General features: G+C 36.9%; 1 protein-coding gene across 4 annotated transcripts in view; it reads right to left on the bottom strand.

Annotated features, from left to right (window-relative positions):
• LOC102026247 (olfactory receptor 4C16-like) overlaps positions 1-19541 on the bottom strand; it is a 21471-nt gene extending 1930 nt beyond the window's left edge. The window contains exons 1-3 of one of the 4 annotated variants that reach the window (XR_001231674.1): positions 19454-19541; positions 5488-5621; positions 3178-3233 (exon numbers count right to left, since the gene is read on the bottom strand). Coding sequence is in view for 1 of the 4 variants with exons in the window: in XM_005408186.2 (XP_005408243.1) it covers positions 10995-11927 (933 nt within the window). In the remaining 3 variants the exon portion in view is untranslated. Of the gene's footprint in view, positions 1-3177; positions 3234-5487; positions 5622-10966; positions 11969-19453 lie in introns of those variants that run through there. The other 3 variants (XR_001231675.1, XM_005408186.2, XR_001231673.1) reach the window with 3 other exon arrangements.
• Positions 19542-20055: the final 514 nt, after the last annotated feature.

Here is a 20055-nt window from a genome sequence, read left to right as displayed (position 1 = left end):
TTTTTTTTTTTGGTTTTTCTCCGGTACCGGGAACCGAACTCATGACCTTGCGCTTGCCAGGCAGGCGCTTTGCCACTGAGCTAAATCCCCAGCCCCTATGTCACCTATTTTCAAAGAAGAGCAAAGCCCTTACATAAGCAATGTACAAAGAAAAAATTACAACAGGTTAATAGCACAAATAAAAATTCTCCAATACTTTTCCATCAGGAAGATACAAATTAAACAAAGAGGCTCACTCTTTAGCCTTGTGAAAACAAAAGTAATAATCATGTCCATATAAAATTTGAGGATACTCTTAAAGAATAAGCATTAGGCCTAGGGAAAACACCCCATAAAGCATTCACAATAGTATTCACATCAGCCATGTTCGCATTAGAAAACTAAATCTGAAGAAAATAATGGAAAAAGACTTAAAATACCTGACAAGAAAGAATGGGAATAAAGTATGATATGTTCTTATTACGGAATTCTAAACAGAAGCTTAAGTAAATGCATCTATTTAGTACAACCAAAAGGAATAAAGCCATAAGATATATCACTGGCAGAAACCATAATAATGTACACAAAATGATCAAAATATGATGGTGTATTTAAAAACTCAAACCCCCAGAATACCAAGTATGAGTACCTGTGTGCTTAGAGATGAACAGGAGAAGGTGTGGAAGGAAATAATCACACTACAGAAATAAAGGGGGTGATAGCCAAAGAGGATTATGATCACAATACAATATTTTTCTTTGTTAAATAGAATATTTAAACATTGTTTCTTTAAAAATTCAACTCTTTCATTTTAATATGGAATAAGAAAAATATATAATCTAATGTAGGAAATTTTAACATAAAATACAACCAAAACCCTGATTAGAGTTCAGTAAACTTTTATATAACTTGTTCCTGACATTGTTTCTTGGGTAACTTAAGTAAGCACACACATACATGCTATTCTCTAAGCATTATATTACATGAACTGCCATAGAAAGCCTCAAAATAACTAGGAAGACAGAATTCTGTTCCCCACACCTACATGAAATATTTCATATAGGGGAAACAAGGAAAATATTTATATCTGCATTAATATCAGTATCTGCTTCTCTTTGTACATCTGCATCTGGATTTGCTTTCATGTAAGGAACAGTAAACTCTCATTATATTTTTAAATTCTTAATAGAACTTGAATAAAATCTGTGTCTTACATATAATATGCAACATTGATGGCTCATGTTAAAAGCCTCTGATATGTGTGCACAGAGGAGAGATGTCATCATCATTATACCATCTTTCCTGCAACAAGGTCAGTAATAAAATCTACACTGGGACAATCCAAACACCAATATTGACCCTTCCTCCCAAAAACCTCTAAAGAAGAAAAAAAGAGAAAAAATATTCAACTTCTGATTTCTGTGATCATCCTGGTTTTCTTAGCCTCACAGAAATTCTTTGTTAATGAGATTTATCTTTACCTCTTAAAACATAATCTGTAGCGGTATTCTCAAGGCAGGCAGATGGTTATGGTGGATGAACATGCTGCTTGTGTTTGACCAAATGGCTTCTAATATGTGGCTCACCTCTTACTTTTAGAGTAACTTTAGGCAAACTAGAAAACACCCTGAACCTAGGTTTTTGAGCGTGTAAAACATTGATAATAGCATCTATAGGATTCTTGTGAAATTCAAATAAAAATAGCCATATAAAACAGCTACCTATGTAGCCAGCTATGGTGGCACACAACTTTAATCCCAGCATTGTGAGTTCGAGACCAGCCTGGGCTACACAGTGAGTTCAAGATAAGCCTGAATTGTACACGAGACCCTGCCTCAAAAAAACAAAAAACAACAAAAACAGTTAACTGTAGATATTTATATCTAATGCATTGAAAAAATTAACTAAAACTTAAATCTTTTGTTTTTAATGTTAAAAGGGATAATCTGATATTTTTCTAAATGATCTGTGAGTAAAGGGAGGCTTGAGGGACCAATTTTTTAAATGAGTTCAGTGTGCTACCAAATATAGATTTCTACAAAAGTTATGAACTATTTTACAACTACTCTGTAGTGAAAATCCCCAATAAACTACTGTCACATTTCACAGAAAAACTGAAATCAATATAGGCAATTAGTTAAGATTTCCAATCTGATACTAACCTCTCTTTTATAACTGGGGCTACTTTTCTGGGGATTTCAAGAAAATAACCATTTTATCTCCACATTATATTTAGATAATTTAGCAGTTTTGTGGGGTGTGTTACTTATGCTAAATAAGTAGCCATTCTTTTTATAATATAAATTTCAATTATGGTTAATGATTTTTTTCAAAAACACTGCATGCAATTTTGTAACATGAATTTCAATTGTGGCTAGTGAATTTTTTTCAAAAATACTATATTCAATGCGAACGTCATGGGTTGTTGCGAAGCCTTGTCTGCAGTATGGCAGGAAATAGACACCTAGTTTTAGCTGTCACACTTGTTAGGTGATTTGGGAAAACCCTCCAAGTTCTCTGGGCTTCTGTTTTCTCTTAAGAATTAAAGAAAGGAAGGACTTGGTATGTGACTCAGTGGTAGAACTTGCCTACAATTCCAACTGCCTTGCCTAGAATTCTCACCTTCAGTTCTACAAAGGGGTGGGGGGCATTGTGGAATCTTCCAGCAAGATGGATTCTTTTTAAGACAAATGTTCTACTAAATTATCAATTAATAATCAAAATCCCTAACTAATCTCCATTCTCTTACCCTATTAGTAAGAGGACCCTAATAGTGCACTTGAATTCAATTTCTTATTTAATTTTAACACTGAAGCTCTAGACTTAAGCTAATGTCATCTAAAATAATTTAAATTAAATCCAACCACTGTCATTAGTGTGATTTGGTTGGGAAAAAATCTGAGTGTGTATGTGTGTGTCTATATGTATGTGTGTTGGTGCTTGTGAAAGTGCTGTTATAAATTTCTATTATTACAGAGGTGTTCAGAAAGAATAAAAAGAGAAAGGGGTCAGTATCATTGTCTTGCTAACCTGTTCCACATTTAAATTATAAAGGGATGGCTCTCCTGTAGGCAATGCATTCAAAAAGATTCTCATTGTACTTACATTTTAAGTGAAATAAGCCACACAGAAACACAAGGATCATGTTTCCTGTCATACACAGAATCTCTTCCTATTTTTATTCTATGTAATGCTTACCTTGTGTTTTTGGTAAAATTTTCAAATGTGTATGATTCTTAATGTTACTTTTTCATCTAAAACAGAGCAAAAACATTTCAAAGCATCTCTTAGCTTCTACCAGTCCCAAATTTGAAACTAGGACTAAAATAGAGTATTCTTATTGTTTGAATAGATTTCTTAAAGTTGCCCGGTAAACTTCATTTATTTTTAGTACATATTTGTCATTTCTAATTATATTCACCATGCTGAGGGGGGACATGTACATAACACATCTTCATTATTTTTATGCCCACAAATTGTGACATCAGTTGAAAGAATTTAAAGATTACACAAAGTAATTATCAACAAGCTATATTTTTAAAATACATATTCATAGTTACCAATTTCCTTGGAAAACAAGAAAAAAGAAGAGCTGATTCTATAATTATTTAAAATGGTGACTTTTACATAGACTCAGGCATGTAAAAAATGTAAAAGAGAGAAAAGGATGTCAAAAAGAACAACTCACACGTTTGGTTTACTTCATGTCAGTCAGCACTTGAAGTGGGATCTATTTCTTGAGTTCATGAAAACCCGGTTCATGTGTACTCAGAAGGAAAGTGAGAGCGGCCTCACCAAACTGCAAGGGAAGTGTGGGATGCCTTTGACCCTTTTTCTCCTGTCGCTTTCTCTGCTCTGTGGGATTGGCTTCTGCAGGAACCACTGGCTGCGTCCCGCGCCCTCAAAGCACGGGGTCTCCAGCTCCTGGAGAAGCTGCACAGGGACTTCAAGGGGGCTGTAAAGACACCGCAGGGAGCTGGGGGCCGCACAATGACAATCCCTGCGGCATTGCGTGGACATATCTATCAAAATTACACTCTCGTGATTTGAACTAGCTACTGTCTGTCTTTTCAAGGAAGCTTTCTAAATTATGTTTCATTGTTTTAGATATGTGATGGTAAATACCAAGAATAGGTTTTACGGTCAGTGACAGGAGTCATTACTTTCTAATGAGAAATAAACCCTTATTCATTTATTCTATGTGTATAAAATCTTTCTGTGCTTCTATCATGGTTGATTTTTTTTTCTTAAAGATAAACAAGGTCAAATTTAAGTGCTCCTTTTCCAAAAGACTTTTCCTCCCTCTATTACCTTTCCTTCAATCTCATTTCACACCCCACATCCTCCCATCGAGTTTCCAAGACCTAATTTCCCAGATCGCTTAATATTCATTTCAAAGACTATTTTTGGAGGGTTTTGTTTGGTTGTTTGTATGTTTTAACAATATAGGTCTTATTTTATACTCTCAAAAGGCTATTGCTATTCAGCAAGAGACTAAGTGAATTTAGGATTTATACTTTTTTGCATTTTATCTAATAATTAAATTGTTTGATGGCTACAGTACTAGTGATAATTTTAAATATTCATTACAATGTATTCAACATATACTAAGTAGCTTGAAATGTTTCTTTTTAATTTAATGCATGATAAGGTACTATTAATATTTCCCAGGAAACATAAGGAGCTATCTGACAAAGTCAGGCAGCTAGTAACTAGTAGATTAGGTGTACTTATTGCCCTAATCCCACAAAGACTGTGAATGGTACAGCCCCACATTGTACATAGTTGGAACACAAGAAGTATTTATGAATTTCTAATGTTAAATATGATAATGAAATAACATGTTGAATATTTCCAAGGTCCATTTAAATTTTGAATAATGTAGGACTAGGACTCTCAAATATCATTCCTCAGTAATAAAGATTTACATTACATATTATCTACTTAACTTACCTATGTAACTATGTATTTTCTACTCCCTTCATAGTATAAATTTAACCAGTGTTTGTTTTTCGTTACTTGTTATGGTCTTTGATTGTTTGATCAGTCTTGCCTTCTTGCATCTGGTGGACTGAGCAACTTCATTGAAGATAACAGTATGTAATGTAGCCACCATTGTGAATTCCTATCATTTTGTTTTGAGCTCATGTATCATTTGTGCAGTTTTTATGTTGTTTTTTATTTTGTCTTCATTGTTGTTGTTTTGTTAGGTTTCTCTCTTTAATGTAAAAAACAATAAAACTCCTAAGATGATCATCATAATTTTAATTATTTGATGATAGCAAACTAACATACAATTAAAGATTTAACTTTTGAATTGTCCTTGAACTTCTTATAGTTGGGTTGGACTGCCCAATTTTATCTTCCAATTTTGCTATCAGAAACATTACAAGGAGGAATGATTATTTTCAAGATACAGATTTTGTGTGTGAATGCACAGCTACAGGAAGATGGTTGATAAATTAGGAAGACACATGAAGTACTTAGAAGAAGAAAAGGAAGTCTTACATGAGATGATTTTACTAGATGTGGAGGGAGGAGTTTCTCGCCTCAGGTATAGGTAGGATGAGTGTCTCAGATTGAATGCTGGGTTCACCATGAACTAACTAGGGTCAGTCGTGTAAAGAATCCAAGGTCTTCATCTGCAAGTACAAAGGGAATATGCACTTTGCCATATACAATAAGGAGGCTATTAAAGATTTTTGTTATTTCTATAATATTATGAATATCATAAAAACCTGACAATTTGTTGGGAAAGTAGGAAAATTATGCTACTGAAAATGTTTTAAAAACCAGGTATTTGGGTCCCAGTCTCAAGAGTGAAGCCAATGATTTCTAAGTGGACAAAAAAAAAAAAAACAGCTCACTATGCAAAGCTGAAATTGAAATTTCAGATTTTTAGCCCTTATCCATGGAATTTCATGTTCACGCATGTAGATAATCTTTCATAACTCAATTGGTTATGTAAGATACTTGATGAGGATTACTTCTTTATTTGGAATTGTTTACATCGATATAAAATGCCACTTTTGGGCTGGGGATTTAGCTCAGCGGCAAAGCGCCTGCCTGGCAAGTGCAAGGTCGTGAGTTCGGTTCCCAGTACCGGATAAAATGCCACTTTTATTTCCCCCAAGATTCTTTTTCATGCCTAGAAAAGTGTCATATTTTTCTCATGGATGTCATTTTGGGTAGTGGATTCAAAGGTAGCATAACCTCTAGAAAATGATCCTTATTTTAGCTGGGTATTTTCCCAGAAGATGTGAAAACATCATATCACAGTGATAGATGTGCACCTATGTTCATAGCAGCACAATTTGTAATTGCTAAAATGTGGAAGCAACCCAAATGTCCATACACCGAGGATTGGATAAGGAAATTGTGGTACTTTTATATAATGGAATATTACTCAGCTGTAAAGAAAGATAAACTCAAGGCTTTTATAGGCAAATGGTCACAACTAGAGACCATACTCATAAGTGGAATAAATCAAACAAATATGTGCAAGCACCGCATTGTTTCACTAGTGTAAAATCTGAAAGAGTTAATTTAAACTCAGAGGTATGAGAGACACTGTGAAATGACAGGAAACCGCTGAAGAGTAAAGGGCAACTGGGATGTGGGAAAAGAGAAGGGAAAGAAGGAGAAATTTTGTATGTATGTATATACAGGATAGTTAACATGGTTGTTCTTCTGTCTTCTATTTCTATGCTGAAAGAAACTGTCAATGAGTCTTTGGTTGATCAGTATTGCATTTCTATATCTGTTTTCATGAGAAGCCACTTTGAAGATATTAATATGTAATACAACAACCATTGGTAATTCCCTACCACTTTGTTTGTAACTCCATATTGTATGTACTGTTCTTTTGATATATTGTAAAATATTGTCTGTCTGTTAATGTTTTCCCCTTTTATTTTAAAAATAAAAAAAAAGAAATGGAGTTATACCTTCCAGTGCTTCTCTTAAATTTATAACTTTTCAAAACTCCTTTACCCCTGGGGTACAAATAATCCTAAAATGCCTGTCCACCAGGATTTCCTGCTCTAACCCCTGGACTGCAAATATCATACCACCCCATGGTAGGTTACACGCCAAAAGGGACTTAAGAATGTAATTAAGATTACTAATCAGTCGACTTTAAAAAATATTATTATGCATTATCTAATTACATGCCCTTTCTGAAAACCGATAGTTTTTCCCTGACTGGTGACAGAAAAGTAAGGCAGACCAATTCCAGGTACAAGGATTCAGGGCACTGTTTCTGTCTTTTAGTATGGAGGAGTCACTGGTGATTGCCATAGGAGCTGAGAGTGGTCTCCAGCTCGCTGCAGCTAGGAAGTCTGAGCCTCCTTCCTACAGTCCCAAGGAACAACTTGAATGAATTTAGAAGGAATTCGCCCAACCTCCAGATAAGACCTCATCTCAGCAAACCATTGACTTTGGCTGGCCGGTGAAAGAACTGTCCAGGTACACTCAGCCTCCTGACAAGTAGCCCTATGGTAAAGCAGTTTGCCAGGAAACTCTGTACTGAGAACTTGAAAATTATTAAAAGACAGAGCATTCAGACCACAATCTCAAGCATGAAGTAAATGATATCTAAGGAAACTTGGATGTTTTGTGCTAATACTGTTGTGATAACTTCTTATGCAACAACAGAAATGTGAAACTACTACAGGAACTGCAAAGAACACTAGGTTAAATGCAACAGAAATTCTTTTCCAGGTTTCTTTAAAATAACTGAAGGTTGTTTGAAGGAAAGAAATTTTTTTTTTGCCTCTCTGGGCACACAAAAAAGTAAGTCAAATGTGTCAAACACAATGTGCTGGTAAAATAGAGCATACAAACATCAGGAACTAAATCAAGACTTTTTATTAAAAGACACAATCAGACAGTGCCAAGATACGTGTCACCTGCACTTAACAGTAAATTAAAATGCTGACAAGACCTTGTCAGAATAGAAAGTACATGAGAAAAAGACTTGATTTGCAAAAGCAGTATCAGGAAAAGTTATGAACATAGCAAGCCCTGATTTATTTAAATGTATATCATACTCACTCTTTCCTATCACTGGAAAATTCAAGATGCTTTCCATTTTCCAATTCACGCAAAAAAGAGAAAACATTAAAGAAACTAGCTTAAATCACTAGTATGATTACCTGATACCTCTTTGGAAAGGCAACGTTTTCTCTCTCTGAGTGTAGAGGCTATTTTAAATGTAATGAAAATTTTAATCCTATATCTCTAACACTAATATATTTTTAACACTATTCAAAGATGAGACTGGACAGTACATTTAGTTCTTGTAACTAGAGAGCTACAAAACTTAACAAACCCTGACCCTCCCACAGCCAGCTGCAAGATAAGTGCAACTTAGCCAGACAGTGATGTTTTGCTTACTTTCAAGTCCCAGAGTTATCGCCTCAAGGACAGCTCTGCCAAGTCTCAGACAATAACTGATTCTTCCCCTATATTATATGGTAGTAACATTATTAGTTTCTGTAAGCATAAATTCTGCCCAGCAATTAATGACAAAGACATGTGTAATCCACTAGAAAATGCTTGTACTTCCTTCTGAAAACCTGTATAAGTGATTTGTAACCTCAAAATGGGGCTGCTGATCTGAACCTCAGGGTTCCCCAGCCCGCTCGTATAATACAGCTAAATGCCCTCCAAAGTTCCTCTGGTGCTGTTGTCTTGCATTTGATCTGGTCCTAAAACCTGAAGCCTGAGCATAAATAAGACTGGGTCCCCTAAAGAACTTAAGATATCATACTACAATGATATATGCATACCAATGTTAACAGCAGCATAGTCAGCACAGTATGTAATAGCTAAATCCTTGTACTTTGCCTCACTCAAATGAGAAATACCATTCGGTATTTAAGCTTGTGTGTCTTGGTTTATTTCACTCAACATTATATTTTTTTAGGGTAGGCATTTTCCTCCAAATGTCTCAAATTTACCCTTATTTATAGCTGAGTACTATTCTATTATATATAGGTATCACATTTTTTTGATTAGTTAGTAAACTGCATCATTTTCTTCAAGATGCTTACCTATTAAAAGTCTATGATGGGGCAACTGGGGTGTAGGAAAAGAGAAGGGGAAAAAAGGGGAAATTATGTAAGTGTGTATATACGGGATAGCTAACATAATTGTACTACTTACTGTCTTCTATTGATCTGCAGAAAGAAACAGTTAATGATTACTTGTTTGATCAATCTTGTATGTCTTTGTTTTCCTGAGAAACCACTTTGAAGATATCAATAAGTAATACAACAACCATGGTTAATTTCCTACAACTTTGTCTGTAACTCTGTTTTGTTTGTATTGTTCTTATGCTACTTTGTAAATGGATGTCTATCTGTTAATATGTTTTCCTTCTTTTATTCTTTAAAATTAAAAAAAAACTCCATGATGGATAAATGTCAGAGATTCCCAAATTTGGGGTCCCACTGGCCTTTTCCTGCTTCCTGTCGAATCACAGTAGATTGTACCTGGGATGGCACCTAACCTAGGTACTCAGTGAATGTAAACACTGTAGGATACAAACATGAGCTAAATTTAATAATATCAACAAGAATAAAAATGGAGAAATGGGACTTAGAGAGAGAGGGGAGTAGTGACAGGGAGGAAAGGAAATTGGGGGGGATAGATTGGAGGTCTCTTACACTTACTCTGCTCAATTCAAGAACAGATCTATTCAGGTTTCTTCTCTGGAATTCTGTAAACAGAACCTGACCGTCTGGAGGAAGGAGTAGCTTGTGGGACATGAGAGAGAATCTGACGCCCTGAAGCCATGGCAAAGGACATGTTTTGAACAAGTGGAGATAAACACTAAAGAGAAAGTAAATATTAATAAGAAAATGATGAATCACATCCAAGCTCAGAGGTTACTACAGATGATGCAAATCTAGCTTTCCAGAATCTTGAGTGACTAATGCCTCTAGTTTTTCCTTGATTCTCCAAGGGCTCTTCATTTTCAGTCAGATTTTTTAAAGAAAAATTTCTCTGTTTTTAATAACTACTGTAACTGAGGCAGGCTGAACTCTATGGCCTGATTTATTATCTCCAAAACACCTGTTATTTTTACAATATGCAAGAAATGAAACAACTAAATACTATTCATTTTTAGTAATAAGTAGAAAGAAGATCTTTATTAACCAGAGTATCTGGAGAGAACTTCACAAAAAAATATTACAGAGAAACACAATATCTAGTTTCTTGGGATCACAAGTGAAACTTCTAGGATTATGTAGGTAATACTGGACTTGAAATTAAGCACTAACAGATGAACACAGAGCTCTGAAAGATATAAGAAAGTGAATTTGGGCAAGAAAAGAACTTTAATTTTATAAGTCAGAGCTGAACTGTTATGGAAAGTAGGGGATCACAGTACTCAAAAATCATTTCTCTAATTATCGCATTCTTTGTTTAGTCTGTTAGTATTTTCAGATTCCCCGTGGCCTAGTGACTATACTCCTTATCACTAGGGCACATAATAATCTCTACCTTAATATGAGATATGTGTGCTATTGTTCATGTCATTAGCCCTCTGTTAAAAAAAGAAAAATTAAATGTGATTCAAGAGAAACTAATAATACCCCCAAACTTAAAGGGGGTCAAATTAGGAATAAAAAGTAAGTTTTACCAGAAGAATTATATGACTACAGCCACAGTAAATAAGATCAAGGCAACTTTCAGAAGAGTGAAGCTTTCTCTCCATATTCCATTACTGCTCTGGAAGAATCTAGGTGAACACAAAGTGAGTTTTCAGAGTATAACCCAGAGTCAAAAGAGAAATAGCCCAAAGTATATATACAACCAGAAGCTTCCATAACTACTTAAATCTAGTGCTTTGTACAGAGTCAAAAAGAAAACCATGATAAAGGACAATGGGACAGAAGTTTCTAGCCCTCAGGACTATGACATCTGACCAACAATGAAAGGATGATATTCTCTATTGCCTTCTCCGAGGTAAATTCAGATGATGAAGAGGGCTTGGAAACCTCCTCTCATTGCAGGACACTTGAGATCGACTTCTTGCTCCACAACCTGCTCATGGCATTTTTCACTTCTGCATTCCTCAGTGTGTAAATCAGAGGGTTGAGCAAAGGTGTCCCAACAGTGTAAAATACAGCTACCATCTTGTCTACAGGGAAGGTGGTAGCAGGGCGCGTGTAAATAAATATACAAGGTACAAACAACAGGAAGACCACAATGATGTGGGAGACGCAGGTGGAGAGGGCTTTTCTCCTCCCTTCAGCACTGTGGTTTCTGAGCGAGTGCAGGATCACGACATAGGAGACCATCAGCAGGACAAAGCTCACTAAACAAATGGCCCCACTGTTGGACACCAGGAGCAGGTTGACCACATAAGTGTCTGCACAGGCAAGTTCCAACAGTGGCTCCAAGTCACAGAAATAGTGATCAATCACATTGGGACCACAGAAAGGCAGGCTCAGGGCCAAAAAAATCTGAACTAAAGAATGCACACAAGATCCCACCCAGGCCACGGCCACCAACACTCCACACACCCTGCGGTTCATGACGGTCGTGTAGTGCAGGGGCTTACAGATGGCCACGTAGCGGTCCACAGCCATGAGGATCAGGATGAAGATCCCCAGGCAGCCAAAGAAATGGGCTGTAAAGACTTGGATTATGCACTCGCTGAAAGAAATTATGCTCTTCTTCGAAAGGCAATCTACAATAATTCTAGGAGCTATGGAAGTAGATAGGCAGGTATCAGACAAGGATAAATAGAAAAGGAAGAAGTACATTGGGCTCTGAAGAGCCCGACTGGTCCTGATGGTAGTAATAATCAGCAAGTTACCCCACAATGTCCCCAGATAGACAAGCAAAAAAATGATGAAAACTATTTTCTTCCGGACAGGATCTTCTGTCAGCCCAAGCAGAATGAACTCAGTCACATTACTGTTCAGATGCATGGTTTCATGAAGGAGCAGAGGGAGGACTCAGAAAGGGTTATCTGCAAAGAATAAAGAAATTAATTTATGGTGTCCTCTGAGAAGTGTTGGAAAATTCCAGGCAAATTAAATATTTTTAGCAGAGATATTTTGTCTCTATCTTTCAATGTTAGCCAGCACTTATTTCTCAGTGTATTGACAACTTCTTTGTGTTATTATTAGCCTCAAATATGCTTGTGAATATGATTCTTCCCTGTAGCACTTTTCAAATACAAGCCCTTCTTAACTCTAGAGATTCTAATTAATGTTGCCAATTGTAGGAATTTGAAGTTAAAAAGTATGGATCTATTTCAGTATTAGCTACATTTCATATTCATAAACACTCAGGCCATAGTTTGTGAACATGTATACCTATATCACTGAACATTTAAGATATATTTGATTGCTTTGTTACATGATATAACTACATACACCATCAACACTCAAAACTATGTTTATATAATATATATGTATACATCTTTACTTAGAAATTGTACCTTCCCAGTCCCTATCATTTGTCTTTTAAGAATGAAAGGATACAAGAAGAAGGGGAAAAGGAGGATTAAGATAAAACATGTATATGCACTAATTGGATATATATATATGTCCAAAACGAATGTACTCATTAGATGTCACAAACATCTACTAATAAAAAATAGATCTAAACTGTAACAAGGTGATATTGAATTAAAAAGCTTCTGCACATCAACCGAAAATACCAACAGAGTACAGAGACAACTTATACAAGTGTAAAAAATGCCAGCTACTCCTCCAGGGACTAATATCTAGAATATAAAAAGAACTAAAACAAAAATTAGACTCCTCCCAAATAAAATACCCAAACAAAATGGGCAATTGAAATTGATCGGTACTTCTCAAATGCACAAATAGCCAATAAGTACATGAAAAACTGTGCATCTTTCACATCAGCAAAATGCAGATCAAAACAAGGCAGAAATTCATCTGACTCCAGCAAGAATGACTGTCACCAAATCCCAAAAAGGCAAGTGCAGGCAAGATTGTAGGGACAAAAAGACTCCTCTTTACTGTTAGATGGAATGTAAATGAGTGAAATCATTATGGAAATCAGTATGCAGAGTCCTCCAAAATCTGAAAAGGGAAATTCCATTCCACCCAGCTCTACCTCTTCTGGTTATCTTCCCAAAAGATTTGAAAACATCCTACTGCAATGACCCTCACATACTTGTGTCTATAGTATGTGTTGGTTTGGGGGTTATTTTTGCAAGAGGAACAATATAATACAGGACATATACTTTATATGATTATTTATAATAGTCACCCAAAGAATGATATATGAACGAGTGCAGGAAATCTGTCCACACACTAAGACCAAGGAATCCAGCTGAGGGCCTGGATTCCGTGACAATGTCCTACATGAGTCCAGCTGAAAACCTAGAGCTCATAATAATGCCTCCCACTAGTCCGCCTGGAAGCCTAGAGCCCATGACAATGTCTCATGCAGACCTGTTTCACGCATCTGTTGGGAAGGCCCAAAGGTCAGTGCTGGAATCTACAAAGTCTGTGCCAGCGGGATGAAGGACCTGTGCTAGCAGGCTGAGGGATCTACACTGGAGTCAGGGAGTGATGCTCAGAAGAACCAGAGCTCCCCCAAAAGGCACCACGGCCATCCTCAGCAACAGAAAGGTCTTCAGATGATGAAGATGGCTGAGTTCCCATCAGGGAAGCCAAAGCAGCAAGCCTTTCCTGGAGACCAGCAGCACACCACCTTCCTCACCAGAGCCAGGAAGTGATGCTCAAAGTGAGGATCAGAGCTCCCCTAAAGTGAACGGAAGCCATTCCCAGTGCCAACAAGGTCCCAAGCTCCTCAGAGGATGTAAACAGCCAAGTTCACCAGGAACACCAGCATGACGAGCTCCCCACAGTTTCTACCAGCTCCCAACAGCCTCTCTCAGCTCCCAACAGCCTGCTTCTTCTTCTCCAGGTCTGCCTCTTATGCTGCTGGCAACAGTCCTCAGGTGGGCCTACCACACTCACTCAGTTCAGTTGGGCATTATAAGTTGACCACCAGTTATCAATCTACTACATAGTAGCACAACTCGTAGTAGCTAAATAAGGATGTGACCTATAGGTCCATCAGCAGGCGTACAGATAAAGAAAATGTGCTGTGTATGAACAATGCAGTGCACTTCAGCTGTGAAGGAGGATGTAGTTCAGCCATGTGTAGGAAAATGGGTGTGGAATGAGACCACAATGTTCAGTGAAATTAGTCAGACAGCCAACCTTAAATACTGCATGGTTTCTCCTATAAGAAAATTCCAACTTATAAATAATTTAAAGAGCAAATAAAATATAGATTAAAGGAACAGGGAGACAGACTGTGTGGATATGGGAAGTGGGTTCTGGGATAGAGGGTGATGGGAAGGGAATGTGGTGCAGAAATGATGAAGGTGTGATGCATATGTGTGTCAGTTCCCCCAAGATGGCAGGAACTAGCATGGACCACAAACATGTATTAACTAAAACAGAAACTCAGAAAACGATTGGGGAGGACACAGAACATCAGAGGACCTTTCTCTGCTTCTAAGTCATGTTCCAGAGGCCAGAGTGAGCAGCAGCGCTCCTTCAGGACTTTCCTGAAGGATGCAGTCTCTAATGTAGATACATTCAATGTGTCTATCCTTTCAAAGAATCCCTACACTCCCCTCATTTCTATGCAGAGTTTAGCCTTCTCTGTACAAAAGCAAACAATCTTGCTAAAGTATTTCAAGCCCAGATTAAAAAGTAAAACTAGTCTCTTTAGCACCTTGATGTATAGCTCAGCCTCCTGATTCTGGCTGTCTGTTAAATACTTGCCCTTCTGAGGACCATAGGTAATCATCAAATTCAATGCCATCCTATGCCTTGTATATCTAGTGGCCTTAACTGTCAGAAAATTAATATTTATTCCTCTTTCTAAATCTTACTGGACACAGAACATAGCATGATGGAAGAGTAAGGTAGACAAGATGACACATTTAAGAAGGTTAATAGGGACTAATATCAGCTTCAATCTAAATCTTTTCAATCTTTAACTCTTTCAATCTAAGCATCTTTTCAATGTAAACTGCAAATGTTGATCAATTACAAATTATGTTCCTTGTGCTACTATTTAAGAAATATGAGCAGTAACAGTTCTACAGTTCTACGTTGTGTTACACAATATTCTAGACAAACTTGTCCCTTGGACATTGAAAAGCTGGCCTCCTCCAGAAAACTTGGCAAAATGATTATCCTCTAGTGATTTCTTTAGTTATTAGTCAGACATAATCTTGTGTAAATTTCTGGTTCCCATGACTCTTGGTAAGGACATATATTTTCAGGTTCATTACATGGAAAGCATGTGGGAAATTTTCTACATGCTGCAACTTCCAGAAGTGTGACAGAGCCTAGTACATGGACTGCACTCTTCTCTGTCTACACAAGGGTGTTGGTTTTCCCATACCTGGTTCTTGTTGATTTCAGAAAGATAGCTTTTCTCTTAATGATGATATTTCACTCAATTTATTTCTTTCATTGACAGTAAACTTTAAAAACACTGGGCTGTTGTTTTTCCTATACCTTTCTCACAAGGTGTAGGAATGATACAATTAAAAACGTGTAAAAATGTTATAGATTATTTTGTAATAATGACTCTGAGCTCAAAAAGCAAAAATAATTCAACACTTACCAGACAGAGGATTCTAAATTAACATCATCTGTCCATTCCCTTTGGAAAGCAATTTCTCCATACGATGTCCCCCCAAAATTCTTCAATCTAGGGATAACTTTCAACCCACAATGACATAAAATATCAGCATCTTTAAAAGTATTATTCCCTAAAGTTTCCCTTATTCTGCTAATGAGAAACACCTTGTATGTTTATAACAAATTTAACTTTGGGCTTGTCTATTTAGCCTAATAGAATAGCAACTCTCTTCATACTCAATAGCTAGACAGAAACAAGGGTATGCAGGTGGTAGGTGCCTCAGGCACAGAAGTGTGGTGGGAATAGTGTATATGGATAGTTGAGAGGTGGGCAGAAAAGAGGAAACACAACTGAGTATTGTTAAAGGTGAAAGTCGTCAGTAAAAGGGGAATCGGCTCACCAAGGAATAACTCTGCTCCCACTCAGTGCTGGAAGCTGCCACTGCCTCTGCTAGGAATCCAGCTTTTCCAGCTCCTGCATTACAGCTTAACATGTTTGCAGGGATGAACTAGAGGGGATACGGTGGTATCTGGACTTCAGAGTCCACAACCTTCCAAGGATTCCCAGGTTTATGTATAATATGTGGTCTGAGAATTCATATGCGTAGCATTCAAGCACCAAATCTCAAAACTTATTGCTAAAGTCATTTCATTCATTTTGGTAATTGATGTTACTGAAAAGATATTGAAGGAATGTACTTTATTGGAGTTGTTTTACTTCATCAAATACTTATTGAATACATTTTATATAATAGATTTAGTGTATATTACTTAATTTGCTGGTCTCTTTTAACTTATGTTACCATTTCTTGAAGCAAGTTCCAAAGTAGCACTTCATAGAAGAGAAATGTGAATTCATAGACGTTAAGTAGATCCCCCAAAATACATGTTTAGCAAGTTCAGTACTGAGATCTGTAATAGTGACTGTCATGGTCGGTTTTTTTCCTTTTTCCACCTATTTTCTTTACAGTAATCTAAATTGAAAACCAGGCAGTTTTTAATGTGATTATGCTGAAGATATTTCCCATGGCTGAGTAAGAATATCTCAGGTTCAGAGGCATAGAATTAATATTAAGGCAGAAACAGGAATTTGGAATTCAGGAAGCAATATGATGTACAAGTGAAAATGCTCTGTAGACAGCTGAATATTTCAAAAAGCAGTACTTCCAAATAAGTGCTCCAAAACTTGGTTGAAAAGCATTATTTAAAACTGATATTTTAAATGACAAGATTGGGTGGGGTCACTCATAGGAAACCAAGACTGGAAAACTGAGCCCAGAACAAATTGTGTGGATACTTTGTCATCTAAAAGACGTTCTGCCCTGAAGTGGCTGAAGGACTGCACACAAGGGATCATGAGTCAACACGGAAACTTCGGCCTCACTGAAACCGCCAAACTAGAATCTCAGGAAGGAGTTCAGGAAAGAACCACATGAGCACATGTGTCTCAAACACACACATGCAAATCTTGAAGTCGTCAATGACGGGTAGATCTCAAAACAAGAAAACTTTACATGATGATTAAAAACCAGGTTAAAAAATTAATTTTAATTCCTCAAACCCTTAGCAAGTTCTGTAAACTATAAATGCTTATTGAGCCTTTCCCCCACCAAATGTAGCATAAGATGGCTGCAGAAATCACAATTCATAGTATTTAATTAACAATCATTTAGCAAGGAGTGAATAAACCAAATGAAACCCAATTGAAAAACAATTTGACTAACAGGTTAAAACTATTTTTTCAGGAAAATAAAATTACTGAAATAGCAAATGAGGCAAGGATCTCTTCTGATTCTATCCAAACTGCACTGCATATACTCATTTTGAAGTTAGTGCAACTGAGATCCGATCCTGGGACACAACAAATACACCTGTAAGGTTCCCCTTCATGGAACTCACTGAAGTAGCCCAATGAGCAGCTCTGGGAGATGTTAAATGAGACACTGAAAGTGTTAGGTTGTCTCCATAACAAAGAGGGATGTTTTCCCTGGAATGGAAATGGAATGCAGTACTCCCCAGGAGGAAGACTGCTTCCCTTAAAGCATGGGAGTACAGTCTGGTATTTTACCACATACTCCAAACCCTTTGCTGATACACCCAGTCTTCCACAACCATGGCTAAAGGTAAATTGTTAGAACTGTCTCCGGGGGCCCTGGCTGTTTGCACCTAACACAAATCCAGTTTCTCCCTGAGTAACTGAACCCTGATTTTCAGCTAAGAAACCACAACTTTGTGAATACTTAGTATAAATGGTTTGTGAGTGTCATGTCCCAAGAAGGAGAACATGATTTCCACCTAGCCAATCAGAACACATTTCCCCAAGACTAATGATCAGGTGAGGAACCTCATAGCAAATGCGAGGCAAACTCAATATTTCTCTGTGCTATTGAGAAAAGTCATTTTTTTCATCCATAATAGATTTTCTGAAAAAAGAGACCATAGCGTCTGCCTATAATATTGCCATAAGTTGAGACATCCGGTAAAAATTGGAGACCACATAAAAGAAAGCAAAGACAGCAGGCAGGCACAAAAACCAGTTCTAACTACAAAATGTAAACCGTAGATTCAACTTTTCCAAACTACTGCACTTTTATTGTATATTATTATATTTTTTATACCTAAACAATATAATACTTTGAAACTCAAAGCCAATCCTAAAAACTAATATTTTATGAACAATTACATCTTTTTTCTATCTTATCCCTTTCCTCAACCTAAAAGATGTTAATTTTTAATGTGTAATTACCTTACTTCTTAAAAACTGGTTATCTATTTTACATATGGGTATTTTTAACATTATCTGGTTTTGAATATTGAGTGAGTTAGTATACTGTATATAGAATTTTAGGAGTTTAATTTTTCATTCATCATTAAATAACTGTTTTGTATGAGTCATTAGATGTAGCTGTATAGTCATCTTCACTGTTATAACTTATACCATTGTGTGACTGCTTCAGAAAGTCTTTACCCATTATTCTCTGGGTGAATATTGACTACTAGAAGAATGAATTTGCAACATTTTAAAAATTTCTTCTAGAAATGCAATTGATAGGTTGAAGATGTGACAATATTCAGCATTCTAGGATAATATCACACCTTTCCACAAGTAGAGTAAGTCATAAAACCCATGCATACCTCTCCAAAGAGTGCTGTGCATTTGTGAACCAATTTAATAACTTCCATACTGTAAGAAAAAGATTGATTTGAAGAATGTCCTGCTTCGTTTTGGTTTTAACTGGTTGCATGCACAAATCTGTAATCCCTGAAGCCCTGGGTTTGTGTTTTTAATGTCAATTTATTGGTGCCATATTTGAAATAAAATTGTTTGACTGTTACAATAGGTGTCCTAAGAAAGAGCTTCTTTGAGACATACTTATTCTTATGTATTGGATTGTATTAAAATATGTGACCTAGAATGTTAGATTTGAAGTGTGATAATAGTTCTATTCATGAGAAATGTATTCACAAAAATATTCCTTCTACTCCTATGAACTTCCATTAATTAGAGACACCTTGATGAGGTTATCAGAGGCATAACAGTGAAAAAGGTCTTAAAATACTGTATTAATGCAGAGTTCTTTCTTTCCTAACATATAGTCTTGCATGAAAGCCTAACCAAGGAGAACAGAATCTCCTACTTGGGACAATCTTCTTTACTCTCTTATTGACTTGTTGCATAACTAAAAATATAAATGGACTTCCAGAACCTTGAGTCTTAAACGAACTTTTGCTTGCAGATATTTTTGCCTATGAAAATTCTGTAAGAGGCCAAGCTCAAAAAGTCTGTCTAATCAAAGATTTACCTTCATCCTATTTGGTATTTTCAAAATGATGAATCGGATGATAGATAGAGATTTGCAGACGTACACCAAGTACCTCTCCACGAGATAGGTAATTCTTGGGGCCATAAGCTACCCTGAGGTGGCAGCAAGGATGCATTCTCCAGGTGAGCTCCAGCTCCTGTCTCTGCCTCAGAAGTGAGGAGGGCACAACGCATTCCCGGGGGTGTGCGGCAGGCTGTGGTCAGCTTCTCCTCCCAGCAGATTCTCTTGGTCCCCAAGGCTGATGCAAGCCTTTAATTATTCTGAAAACTTGTTGACAACACCATTTCCACCCTAACAGGCGCTGTGGCTTTTAAAATCCCCTGTGAACACTCTGGTTTCTCTTCAGATCGTAAATCCCTTGTGAAAACTTCTAGCAGCCAAAATGTTCTTGGCAAGCAGCTTCGGAGGTGAATCTTACTACTGATCTATGGACAATGGCTCCTAGCAGCGGGGCCAATTCCCTCAGGGTAGTAGAAGGTGCTCTGAGGTCATTAGAGCACAACTTTGCCTGGGCTTTCTCTCCAGCATGTTGCCCAGCCAAGAACGGCCACCAAGACCTCTCTTCTTTCTCTCTGTCCGTG

Source organism: Chinchilla lanigera, unplaced genomic scaffold (genome assembly GCF_000276665.1).
Source record: "Chinchilla lanigera isolate Chin_1 unplaced genomic scaffold, ChiLan1.0 scaffold00110, whole genome shotgun sequence".
NCBI lineage: Eukaryota > Metazoa > Chordata > Mammalia > Rodentia > Chinchillidae > Chinchilla > Chinchilla lanigera.
Note: the sequence above shows the minus strand (reverse complement) of the source record. Positions and strands in the feature narration are given on the sequence as shown.